Consider the following 14,201-nt stretch of genomic DNA (forward strand, 5'->3'; position numbering starts at 1 on the left):
TACCAATACTGTAATTCGATAATTGATTAATAATGAACGGGTAGTGTAATGTATTAAATATGATGTTATATCATGTTGATGGTGTTGCGAGTAGAGTAGTTAATCTAGGGATCTAACGGGTCGAAGACATACTTAGTCGAGCATCCAAACAAGTCGTAATTCACCAAAAAGTAAAACCGAAAACCGCTTTAAGGACGCCTGGTTTTCATTTGGTGGGAGAGAATCCATTTCTCAGCACAGATACATTGCATGTGGGTTTCTCTTGTGTGTATTGTCACGTACACAAACCTCCCACATTCCTCTCACGAAATAAAACTGTTCTCCATTGACCCACCCCGACTCCTATCATTTCGCTCCTCACCTTCTCTTTCCTCTCACTTATTTTCTCTACTTTGTTTTGCCTTATCTCATAGAATTTGCATGTGGGTTTCCGTTTTTGTTGATAAAGCTCTGTACGAAGAGATTTTGGTCGTTGTCTTCTTTGGTTTTCTCTTTTTTGCTCTGTTTGGAGGGTTTTCTTATGGAAAACGGTGCGGATTCGACCTCCCATGATTTTTTCAGCTGTACCCATGTCTAACATCTTCGGTTTCAGTGGTAAACTCTCAATTGCTTTAGATAAACATAAATGATATACTTGAAGTGTTCTTCTAAATAACATACTCAGTAAAGAATTCATCAAAATTAAGATGTTAACCTCTCTCTCTCTCTCTCAACAAAAACGGTGACCCTCTATTTTAGACCAGACAACTCTGATCCGTAAGATTCTTACAGGTCTTCTGTAGCTGTCAGGTGCCGCAGCTATGATACTACATCGCTCTTCTGTATCTGTCAGGCGCCGCAGCTATGATGCTACATCTCTTGTCTCTTGTAGAGAGATGCTTCATGAAAGATGTTATGAAGCAATAGAGTGATATTCTGTCATAATTTTCTTTATAAAAGAATTATTCAGCTCATCTTCTTTCGCATCTCATCTTCTTCACTTTTCTAAATTTAGTCTGCATTCTTACTCTGTAATCTCTTTCTGCTTTCTCACTTTGCAATGGCTCAACAATCTTCTCATTACCAATATATGAGGTATTCTGCATCTCCTTCACCAATTGTTTATGCTTCTTCCGTAGGTATTATAATGCAATCCAATGATGATCTGACTAATAAGTCAGATAATGAAATTATCTACGACCTTGTGAGTCTCGGTACCCGATACTCATCAACCCTTGTCGCATATTCTCAGCGACTACAATCTAGGACTGGTGGGGTTGACAAACTTCACGAGAATATTTTTATCCTTCAGCGGCTTCTTATGGAGTCCAACATGAAGATGAAGCACTAAAGCGAGAGAACAGAGATTTAAAATCTTTGCTTAACTCTTCTTTTCGAGTGGCTATTCCTTTAGATAGGAAAGGCATGCCGATTTTTGAAGAGCAAGAGCGTTTAAAAATTGAGCCAAAGAGCCTCAAATTTCTGTAATTTTGCTTTGTGATAATAAAATAATACTTCACAAATATTCATATTTGTGTTTCTATCTTCTGTTTGATCTTTTATGTGTTCCATTTTATTTCTCCTTTAATAATGCACAATTTCTTACAAAACCGTAATATGAATCTGAAATACTAATTGTATTTAAGAGATGATATTTTAGATCTAATAATTTCATTCATCTCCTCCATGAATGTTCTCTAAATCCCAATTGAAGCTTGTCATTTTACAAATTTTTTAGTTATAACTCACTTGTAAAATCTTTGCTTGTTATTTGGAAAAATTCCAGTGGATCAAGATATCAACAATCATGACAGTGTTGCTGGTCTCCTTCTAAACAGGTTGATTCACATGAATAACCTCAGTTGCTTCAGTATACTGAATGAGATGTACTTATTTCTTTTGTTCTTTATTTTAAGACATTTTGAACTTTTGCCATTTATTGTAGTAATAACATAATTGAAGATGAACTGATGACTACTGCATAATATGCATGGAATTCTACCTGCAGTGTACTAAAATGAAGTAATTTGCTATGTTATATGTAATCAACACATTTCCTAATCAATTTGTGCTATTATCTGCTTCTACAAATTATTGATATGTTTTAGTGCTCCCAGAATAGCAAAAACTTCATTTTAGCAGATGAAACAATAAACTTCATTTTAGTCTCACATGCAACAATAAAAGGAAGCTCAAGGGTGCCAAATTACATGGATGAAAAAGAATCGAGCTAAATGATTTTTTCCACTGAAGTGATGTCAGGGATTACGTATATTAAAATTTTTTTTATCAATAGTGATAGTGCACTGGATAACTGATATTAGACGTGTGGATTCGAATTGTCATTGGAAAGTAGATGACAAGTCCTTATTCAATGTTGGTCCCGCCTTGTCCTCCGTAATCAAAGCAAACATATCTTCCTTCTTGTGGGTTCCTTACTTTTTATTATTATTTTATACTATTATATATTTTTTTAAATTGTTAGGGCTAATTTGGACTATTTTAAAGGGAGAAGGGAGTTCATTACAAGTTTTTGATAGTTTAGGAGATTATTGCAACAGATACTGTTATAGTTTGAGATGATTGTGCATATTTTCCTCAAATTGATCTCAACCTTAAAAAGACTCAACAAATATATTAAAAATCAAGAATTTTATTTATTATACTGGGTGATTAGTTTTGCACTTGTTTAAGTACATTAGCTTGTGTCAGGTTTTGTGTTTCTAAAGTTTTTTCAAAAGCAAATGCCTGCTTTATAGTATTGGTCTTGGATTATATAAATGTAAAATGTAAAATTTAATTCATTTTTCATAAAATTCTTTTGTGAAAAAGAAAAAGAAAAAGAAAAAGAACCTTAACAATCACGCGGTAAGTGACAAGAAGGATAAAAGTGTAAAATTGAGAAAAAAGGAAAATAAGGAGGAGGAAGAAAGAGGACTTGGGGACTTCGACGCTTCTTCCCGCATGACTCTTGGACGACCGAGAAACCTCTGGATGAAAATCACAATTTGTACAATGAGTAAATCTATCATTATCTTATTATTTTATACTAAAGTTATTATTAGAAAATGTTTGTATATCTTCTCTATTTGCCTTTTCAAAGTGGTCATTAGTCACAATTTTTTTTTTAATTTTTTATTTAATAATTAAGAAAATAATTTTAAATATATTGGTAGATTTTTTTATTTTTTAAAAATGTTTAAATATATTAAAAAATTATATAAAAAAAAGAAAGAAAAAAACTAAGGGCGGCATGCTCAGCAATAAACACTGAGCGGCATAATTTCTTCTCAGACATAAAAGGTACAGATCACTGTTTAAGTTAAAGCAATGTGCAAGTACTTCATAGTCGTCAAACATGTGTCATGGAATGTGAAGTTGAGCAAGAAATTCCAAGCAGAATTTGACTGCACTACTGAAAAATAAAAAATAAAAAACTTTTGATAAAGTCTCAAATCTCATGCTAATCGCAGCTATAAATTGGTCACAAAAAGCTATTTTTCTTGTAGTGATGGGTGAAGTGGGTTTTTGCTTAATCCTGGTTGTGCATGAACTAGTGAGTTTGTAAGCTACTAGCATGACGATATATACTCGCAAATCCTTGTCATCCATAAATACACTTGCAATTTGCATTTAGGGCCTGCGCTAGCTAGCTAGCTAACTAACTTAATTAATGGGATGATCAATAACGGCCATCATGATCAGGTTACATATATAATTACAATTATTATATTTGCATATATGTATTATTAACAACAATTTATTTTTAAGTTATGCCATCAAATTCATGATCATGTCATGTCGATCGATGCAAGTGTTTGCGATATGTATATCGATCCCCATTCAAAGAAACCCATAGATCGATGCTGTAATTAGGCTGATTTTGACATTCAAAGGGGGCGCTTTTAAAGAAAAAAGGGTAAGAGGAGGTTGACAGTTAACTCATAACAGTCTTATTATCTGTTCCTTACGCGCTTTTTTCTTTCTTATTAATGTATTGATTAAGAAATTTAGCAATCTTATCAAGAAGAAAATCGAACGATCGACATAAAGATAAAATGAAGACTTCAAGAGAGAGAGATGAGTGTTGTCATTTTCTTCTACTCACATGGTTAGACTGCTGACTACTCAATAACCAAACAAAAACAAGAGACTTTAAGCTCGGTAAAAAGACGTGCTTCTTCCATCTTCAAGCAACTTGAGCATGTCATTTCATCTTTTTAAATAAAAGTATTCTTGGTCTTATTTATTGACGTGACTCATTTGTAAATTAATCACTTAAATATATATAGTCATTTAAAATGATGCATGCACATTAATAAAAAAACATTAAAAAAAATTATAAAAGACTACTTGATTCTTTTTTGAGATGGTAAGTGGTAGTCTTTTAGGATATGGATAATTTCAAATTTCCAACACTTGGAAATTTTCCACATTTTATATGATTTTATTTGCTTTCAATAATCATATCGCACTTTAAAAAAAATACCAAACACAAGAAAAAATGCATGCACGCTAATAATAGACGAACCATCTTTCACTAAATTTTGTCTTCTGTAATGAAAACAATGGTGTCAAGTAATTGAGCAGACATCATGCAGCAGTAGTTTTGCAGCGTGATAGGACGTCTAGATGATTGAGGACAATAGGCACCTTAAAACGGTCTTTATGGCTCATTTGTGTTCACTTCGTCTCGTATTGCTGATTCGGTTTTTGTTTCAGAAGGTACGTATTTCCTTAGTTTTATTTCTTTCTTCATGGTAAGGAAAATCTGCCTACACATAATCTGCCTGTGTATATATATATATATAATACAATTAAAACTTACAATGCCTTTTGTGTCTAAACAGGAATTGTTCTCATCAAGAGATCTAAATATATAAAAGACTCTCTATTGTTCATTTCAAGACCTGTAAGTGCTTTTATATATATATATATATTATATATCTCTTTTTGCTGGTCTCTACTTATAATTTTTTTGTGGATCCTTGCTTTGAATGGCAAATTAATTTTGAAAAATATTTTATTCAAAAATTTTGATATGTGATATCGATCTATACTTTTTATAAGTTCCATTTTCATGGTATTTTTTCATTCCATGTGTTATTTTCTTATCTTCATTTATTGATCTGATATTCCTTACTATAATTTTCGTAGCTGAGCGATCATCTCGATCCCCCTCTCCATATACAAGAAGCTGGTTAATAATAAACATATATTACAAGCAACTATATATAATATGAATGGTAGAGATAAAAGTCAACAAAAGTTAGTCTTTCTATGGTAACCACTAACCTAATTAAAGTCATCATATATAAGTTATATACTTGGTCATTAGAAATTCTTATTCACAGTTACTAAAGTCAACAAAATTAATGAGTACTGGCCACCCTAGCTTAATTATTTATTTATTGACAAATAATAATAATAATTATCCTCAACAGGTAAAACTTGTTAGCAATTACTTGAATATATATATATCACTTGAAATTAAGTACATGATCATGAACAAGTAAATATTGTTTATGACGTCAGAAAATAAATAAATATATATAGAAGAAATTATTTATAAGAGGTGAGATCGAGTTTTTAATACCAAAATGATCATGAAAGGTGATCGATCTGATCTATATATAATAAAAGGAGTGATATTAGTTGGAAGAATATTTTATGACCATGCTGCATGGGACCATCTATATATGTCTGTTTCATGTGAGCGATGACAATATCCATGTGGGAAAGCATGTGATGGGTTTCGAACAACAACCATCAATCTCTTTGTTTAATCTATTTTGATATTTATAAAGTTCCTCAGATGCCTTGAAAGTCTACATCCATCATCGTCTTCTATTATTATAATTTGCTACAACTAAACAAAAGAGCATGGTCCTACTCTTTGTCTATTAAATTTCAGAGTAATGTTATATACAGTTTTAGAATCATGTATAAATCTTGTATATAGTTAGAGCTCACGTCCTCTCAATCCAACGAGTTCTCATGAGCACCAAGGGTACGTGCTAAGGTTGAATGATATTGTACGTGGCCTACCTTGCCATTGCTCATGTGTTGCATTTACATAGGATGCTCCTCTTACTACAAGTCAAGAGCCAACCATGGAGATATCGTGCATGTGTGTGTGTTTTTATTTTTGTTTTTGTTTTCAACGTCAAATAGGTCATTACGTCATGCATTGCGTTAATTTGTGGCAATAATTTCTGATCTCTATTATTTTTTCTTGTAGAAATTCTATGTTATCATTAGATTGATCAGGCCAGCTAGCATGATTGACATTTAGGGCCTATTTAGGATTGTGTTTGGAGTTTTAAAAAGTACTTAAAGAGCCTTAAAAGTCATTTAACGAAAAAAAAAAAATTGATTGTTTGGGTGCTACATATTATGATACTTTTTAATTTCAAATAAACTAAAAAGTAAGTTTGAGGAAACATATCATTTTAGTATCTTTCTTCAAATGCACTTTTTCAGATAATTTAGAATATAATTTAAATTTTAAAAAAATTGTCAATAGGTGAAAATATTTATATAATTTTCAACTGCTTATTTGCGATATGGTGATAATCTTTAAAAACTCGAATTATCGTCGTTTCACTATAAGAAAACTGTTTATTTGCAACCAATTATTTGGTACTTAAGTCATAAGCTATAAGTCCTAAAGTTATAAACTATATTTTCCATCATAATTCCAAACATGCACTTACACTACAAAAATAATGCTTATTTGTAGTCAGTTATTTCTTATGTTCATGTTAAAATGAGCATATTTTTATTGTAAATAATAAATCACAAATGCTTATTTTTCTTGTAATTGATCATCATCTTTTTCATTAGCTAATTTTACAATCTTTTACAAATATTATGATTCTTCATAATTTTTTTATAAAGTAAATTTGGCAAAACATTTACAATATGATTTCCAGGACGTTCAAACGTCGATGCACGAGATTTATATATATATATATATATATATTTAAAAAGAATATATTGTCAATACTATCTTGATCTTATGATTTTAATTTGTTTGAAGTTTACAGTTTGAATATACAATTAGTTGTATGGCATGTGTTGTCACGAGCTCACAAATTAATTCTCTATATATATATATATATAATATCTCACCACGTCGAACATGAGTACTATCTCTATCTCATTTATATATTATTAATTAATTATAAACGAGAAACATGATGATCATCCGGTTGCTTTTGATTATTGGACCATCCTAATTAACTTTTTGACTTAAAAATAAAAAAGCACTAAAAAACTTATACAAAAAAAAGTTCCTAAAGTTAACAAATTAATAAACGTGATGATCATGCCTACAAAACAGAGGTGCGTTATTAACAAATTAATTTTTGATATGTTAATATAGTCTTATTTAATAAATAATAATATATTATCAGAGTGGTTGTGTGATGTTTTATAATATATTCATTTACAACAAAATTGTTGCATGTGTCGTTGTCTTTGTGCTCCTCGATTTGCTGGGTCGTGATCTCCTCATTTTCTACTGATCTTTCATTTGTCCTCTATCTCCAGGTATGTTTTATTATTATCCATATAAATAAATGTTCCTCTATTTATTTTGTATTATTTTATGAATTCATTTGTCTATGTTATTTTACAAATCAATAAAATTGTTATTTAATATTTGGTTTGATATGAATGTTAATCATATGCTATTATTTATATATAATATTTCTTTATGCTTTAGAGATACATAATTGCAAGCTTGTTTTTTTTTTTTTTTTTCTTTCCTTGGATATTCGTTTCTTTGTTTTGTATGTCTGCGTGTTTGACAAGTTGTTATTTATGTCTTCTTAGTCTGTCAAATTCCTACAAAATTTGTGATTCGTTCTAAGAATGCTAACTGGTAAGCCGATCTTATTACATAGAACATTAAAATTTCATAAATTGTATCTTCACTAATTTGTATCTAAAATTCTTTAAAAATAAATTTTGAAGAATCTGGAAATGGTGTTGGAAAAAAAAATTGGTACGCTGCTCAATCAGAGGAGAAGAAAGAAGAACTATGTCAAAAAAAGCGGCAGAGGTATACTGAACTGAAACGATGCAGAAGTAAGAAAAAACAAACAGAAACAAGATTTCAACGTAATGTATCTTATAATTCAAACGATGATGAAATTATTTGTACAAGAGAAATCGGATCTTCGTCAAATATTAACACTTCTGGTAACATTATACATAGGACCGCATCTACTCTATCTAGAATAGAAACTTGCAACTCTGGCAGTGTTCAGAAAACTTCATGAGTTGGTACTTCTTTCAGACGAATATTACAAACTGACATTTTGGAGGCAAACCACTTACCCTTTGTGCTTTCGTGCCAATATTGTGGAGCAAGAAAATTTTACCATGAACCAAACGGCTTTTGTTGTGCTGATGGGACAATAGCGTTGAGCCGTAATCAATTTTCAGATGAGCTTTATCAATTATTCACTTCTAATTCAGTCGAGTCTAAAAAGTTTTGTACATATGCACGCACGTACAATAATAAATTCGCTTTCACATCATTTGGAGTTATATTTGATAAAGAATTATGCAGACGAAACAGAAGAATCTACACGTTTAGAGTTCAGGGACAGATGTATCATTATATTGAGGATTTAGTTCCTGAAGATGGGCATCCTTCATATTTACAACTATATTTCTTCGATACGGAGCACGAGTTAGAAAATCGTATTCATGACGCAGAAAGATTAGATCCTTCTATCATTGCTCGATTAATGGATATACTTGAGGTTAATCCATATTGTCGCTTCTTTAGAACCCTCAGCAACATTTCAAGTCTTGAAAATCATACAATTCGTATAAGATCAGATATTGATTTAGACCAACGTGTTTACAATGCTCCGTCGGTATCGCAAGTAGCAGCTATATGGACAGAAACTGACAACTGTACAGAACAAAAAGGTCGAGACATTATTGTTTTTAACAAAACAGGAGGCAGTCATATTGTTCAGTATTATTTTGGATGTTATGATCCATTACAATACCCATTATTGTTTCCTTTCGGTGACTCGGATTGGCACCAGGGAATCAAAAAAGTAGAAAGAGAAACGATATCGTTAAATGCCCAGGCATTAGAATCACACTTTATTGAACATTCAAATAGCGCGGAAGAATTTCTTCGAAAAGAAGGCCAAGGTAATAAAAAATTTATGTAAATTTAATTATGTATTTTAGTTTCATCTAAATTTTCTAAACTATATTTTATCATATTTTCAGTTTTGAAGAATAAGAAGAAAGTACCAACGGTTTCATGTCGTGAATATTATTGTTTCAAATTACAAATAAGAGATATGTACATGTCGATTTTGTTACTATCTGGTCGTTTGCTGCAACAATTTGTTGTCGATATGTACATTAAAATTGAAACGTCAAGACTAGATTATTTTCGCTCGAAACAACATGAGATTAGATCAGATGTGTATCAAGGTATTGTAGATAGTCTTTCAGTTGGAGAAACTTGCGCATCCAATATTGGAAAACGGATTATTCTACCTTCATCTTTTATTGGAGGTCCAAGAGATATGCGGAAGAGATATATGGAAGCAATGGCATTAGTTCAACGTTTTGGCAAATCTGATATATTTCTAACCATGACATGTAATCCAAATTGGGAAGAAATCTTAGAACAACTAAATCCACATGAAGAAGTTCAGAACCGCCCTGATTTAATTGCAAGAATCTTTAGAGCAAAATTAGAAGAATTGAAGATTGATCTGTTTAAGCGAGAAATTTTTGGTAAGGTTGCAGCATATGTTTATACCATCGAATATCAAAAAAGAGGTCTACCACATGTTCATTTCTTAATTATACTTCAGAAAGACTGGAGAATTTATGCACCTGAAACTTTTGACGAAATTGTTTCAGCAGAAATACCTAACAAAACGAGAAATTTACATTTATATAAAGTTGTCCTTAGACACATGATGCATGGTCCTTGCGGAATATTAAATCCAGCCAATATATGTATGGACAAAGACGGCATTTGTAAGAATCGATACCCCAAAGAATTTACAGCTAATACAACTGTTGAAACTGATTGTTTCCCTTCATACAAACGTTCTAACAATGGAGTCATTGCTAGAATTAGAGGAAAAGATTTAGACAATCGGTGGGTTGTTCCATACAATCCGTATCTTGTTTCCAAATATAATTGTCATATTAACGTTGAGATTTGTTGTACAGTTAAAGCTGTTAAATATCTATACAAGTATATTTATAAAGGACATGATCGTGTTGCTTTCAATATCATTAGCAAAGAAAATAACCAACAAATTGACGAAATCGAACAATTTCAATCGGGAAGATGGATTACTCCACCTGAAGCAATGTGGAGAATATACGGTTTCACGCTTAACGAAATGTATCCATCAGTTTATAGTTTGCACCTACACCTAGAAGATCAACATTTGGTGTCTTTTCGTGCACACGAAGATCTAAACAATGTGTTAAACTCGTATACGTCCAAAAAATCGATGTTGACAGAATTCTTTTATAGAAACCAAATTGACGAGAATGCACAAAAATTGTTGTATAGAGAATTTCCTGAAAAATTTGTTTGGGATTCACAATGTAGAATTTGGACTCCGAGGAAAAAAAAAACTGTTATAGGCCAAATTGTTACAGCCAATCCATTTGAAGGTGAAAGATATTATCTACGGATGTTATTGAATCATATCAGAGGAGCAACGTCATTTGAGAAATTAAGAACAGTTAATGGTGTTGTACTACCAACGTATCGTGAAGCAGCTACTTCTCATGGTTTGTTAAACAAAGATAGTAGCTTAGAAGATTGTTTAGAAGAAGCTTGTCTATATTAGATACCAAGTAGTTTAAGACACCTTTTCTCAACAATTTTGGTGTATTGCAATCCTACGAACCCAAAAGAACTTTGGGAGCGATTTGAAAAAGAAATGTCTACAGATTTTCTTATAAGAAACGTGTCATCAACAGTTGTTAGGAAGATGGTTCTACAAGATATTGCTTCCACACTAGAATCTATGGGAAAAGATATAAATATGTATCGTTTTGTTCCTGCCGATATATTTTACGGTCAAGATGAATTTACAAATAGAGAAATTGACGACGAACGAGTAGTCACAATTCCAACTGAAGATTTACTTGCATCACAAGTCCTAAATTCTGAACAAAAAAATGCGTATGATTTGATATTGCATACATTAGTATCAAATAAAGCTGGTGCTTTTTTCGTTGATGGCCCTGCTGGTACCGGTAAAACTTTTCTATACAGAGCACTTCTAGCAGAAATTAGATCGAAAAATATGATAGTACTTGCAACTGCGTCATTCGGTGTTGCTGCCTCCATCTTACCTGGAGGACGAACAACACATTCAAGATTTAAGATTCCATTAAATGCAGATAAAAGCAGCACATGTAATGTGAGTAAATAGGAAAATCTTGCTAAATTATTACGACTTGCAAAATTAATTATATGGGATGAAGCACCCATGTCTACAAAACATTCAATAGAAGCATTAGATAAAATGTTGCAAGATATTAATGATACAGATCTCCCTTTTGGTGGGAAAGTTATTGTTTTTGGTGGAAACTTTCGACAAGTATTACCTGTGATTCGTAATAGCACAAAAGAACAACAGATTGATTCAAGCTTAGCTTCTTCTTATTTATGGTCTATTTTAAAAAAAATAAAATTAACAAAAAATATGAGAGCCAGATTAGATCCAGATTTCTCGCATTATTTAATTGAAGTTGGCAATGGTAACGCACCCATAACTATTGACGAAAATATCGAAATTTCCAAAGAAATGACCATTCCCTATACTAATGATCTTGACTCTCTAAATTCTTTATTAGATGCTGTTTTTGGAAATATTTCTAACTATCCAGACAATTTAATAGAAATGTCAAATCGAGCTGTATTAACTCCAAAAAATCGGTCAGTTGATGAAATAAATACTATTCTCATTAACAAATTCCCTGGCGACGTTGTACGATATTATAGCTTTGATGAAACAATTGATGTATCTGAACAAGGTATTATGGAAGATTTTTTAAATACATTGACACCGAACAGATTGCCACCACATGAATTGTTACTTAAAAGAAATTGTCCTATTATGTTAGTTAGAAATATTAATCCTTCAGAAGGTCTTTGCAATGGAACACGATTAACTTGTTGCAATTTTAGTCGTAATCTGATCGATGCACGAATTTCATCTGGTCACCACAGTGGTAAAAGAGTTTTTATACCTAGAATTGCATTTTTACCAGAAACAACTGAAAATAACGGCTTCCCATTTAAGAGGACACAATTTCCTGTTAGGTTAAGTTTTGCAATGACAGTAAATAAATCACAGGGACAAACGTTAAATTCTGTCGGAATATACTTACCAGAACCTGTCTTTTCTCATGGACAGTTATATGTTGCACTTTCAAGAGCTAAGACTGCTGATTCGGTCAAAATGCTCATAAGACCAACGACAAGTGCTGTTTATGAAACAAATTATACAAAAAACATTGTATATAGAAATTTTTTAAGATTAACAAATTCATTATAATATCATGCAAGTGTTCTAATTATTTTGATGTCTTTTGTAATATCATGTGAGTGTTCCAATTCTTTTATGTTATTATTATTCATATACTGTTTTTTTTTTTCATTTTATAATTCTATAAATTTTTTTGTTATATATTCACATTTGTTTGTCATCTAATTTTTAATTACAGTGAACATGCGGACCGTATATACATCTGTTAGGGACATTACTCCAGCCACAAGATATTGGAAAATCAAAATGATCGTTACAGAAAAGTCACCAAAACGTACGGCGCAAAATTCAGCAACAAAATACCAAAATTTGGTACTTTTAGATTCTGAGGTATTAAAATATTACTCTTCATTACTTATCATTATTTTGTGTATGGTTCAAAATTAAACAATTAAATTTATTCATTGTCTTCTTACAGGAAAATCGCGTGCAGGCAGTGATCTTTGGAAAAGACATCGATCTACGTAATGATACACTGTATATCTACCAATCATACTATATCGTAAATGCTTTGGTAAGAACAATGGATCCAAGGCATCAAAGAGGACCATATCAGTTTCAATGGACAATAAACTCCAAGACCATTGTTGAAGAGATCGAAGAAGACGAGCCAGCACTTAGACCGCCAGAATATAAACTTGTTCCTTTGAATGAACTTGGCGTACACATAGACACAGATGCTGAAATAGGTAACTACTATATAAATGTCGATATTTTTATATAGTTCCCTCTAACTGCAAAGTAACAATTTCTTTTTTCCTAAACTAGATATTTTGGCACTTGCAATTCATATGAACCCGCCAAATGAAGTGAATACGAACCATGGAAAATCGTTGATCCAAGAGATATACTTGATTGATCCAGGGTATGAACGTATATTGTCTCACATTGGTAAAATTTTTAGATTAATATATTATAATTGTTTTATTATGATGAATTTAACACTATTTATCATTTTTAATAGTCTAAAACTCCTGCGTTTAACAATGTGGAATCGCTTTGTTCATGACGAATGCCGCGAAATTTCTGACCTTATTCTGGCAAAGCCAATTATTTTAGGAACACGGATCAAAGTTTCTTCTTATAATGGTACTTCCTGTTAATATTAACATTGTTGTTAATTGTACATCTTATACTTGTATATTTATTCATTCATGTTTATAATATAGGCCTATCGCTGTCATCAAGACCGACGAGTGTCTTTATTGTTGAACCCCTTCTTTCATCTTCTGTTGCATTACATACATGGTAAATAACTTATTTAAATACACTATAAATTTAATGTGATTTTTTTCATTGTAAATCTTTCTTTATTTCTATTGATGTTTAACTTTATTTACTAATTCAAATTTTCAGGGCAGCACAAAATGATAAATTGCTGGAAGAAATCATTGGAAATAGTTTTGGATCAGCTTCAAGTAGTTCTACCGATCCAATCATAAAAGTATCTGAAATTGCAGAAAAACTGATATCTGCTTCAGCAATGGCGGTATATTTTTCTCTTTTTTTTTTTTAAAGCCAAATTTCTTATTTTAAAGAATACAATTCATTTTTTCACTCTTTGGAATTGTTTAATTTTATTCTAAGTTTTTGGGACATGGAGATTGGAGGTTGGTTGGAATGAAATGGAGATGGAGGATGGTAATT

The 14,201-nt window shown here is 31.6% G+C and overlaps 2 protein-coding genes across 2 annotated transcripts; both read left to right on the plus strand.

Annotated features, from left to right (window-relative positions):
• The first annotated feature begins 8,600 nt into the window (after nt 1–8,600).
• Nucleotides 8,601–11,435, plus strand: LOC122275954. The gene is made up of 3 exons (XM_043085303.1): nt 8,601–9,162; nt 9,244–10,785; nt 10,978–11,435. Exons 1-3 carry the CDS (start codon nt 8,601–8,603, stop codon nt 11,433–11,435), a joined length of 2,562 nt encoding a protein of 853 aa, XP_042941237.1.
• Nucleotides 11,436–12,982: 1,547 nt separating this feature from the next.
• Nucleotides 12,983–14,197, plus strand: LOC122275790 (replication protein A 70 kDa DNA-binding subunit D-like). Its single transcript, XM_043085028.1, has 5 exons — nt 12,983–13,243; nt 13,323–13,419; nt 13,519–13,643; nt 13,724–13,802; nt 13,911–14,197. Exons 1-5 carry the CDS (start codon nt 13,078–13,080, stop codon nt 14,068–14,070), a joined length of 627 nt encoding a protein of 208 aa, XP_042940962.1. The 5' UTR covers nt 12,983–13,077; the 3' UTR covers nt 14,071–14,197.
• The last annotated feature ends 4 nt before the right edge of the window (nt 14,198–14,201 follow it).

The sequence above is a fragment of the Carya illinoinensis genome, chromosome 9 (genome assembly GCF_018687715.1).
Source record: "Carya illinoinensis cultivar Pawnee chromosome 9, C.illinoinensisPawnee_v1, whole genome shotgun sequence".
Taxonomy (NCBI): domain Eukaryota; kingdom Viridiplantae; phylum Streptophyta; class Magnoliopsida; order Fagales; family Juglandaceae; genus Carya; species Carya illinoinensis.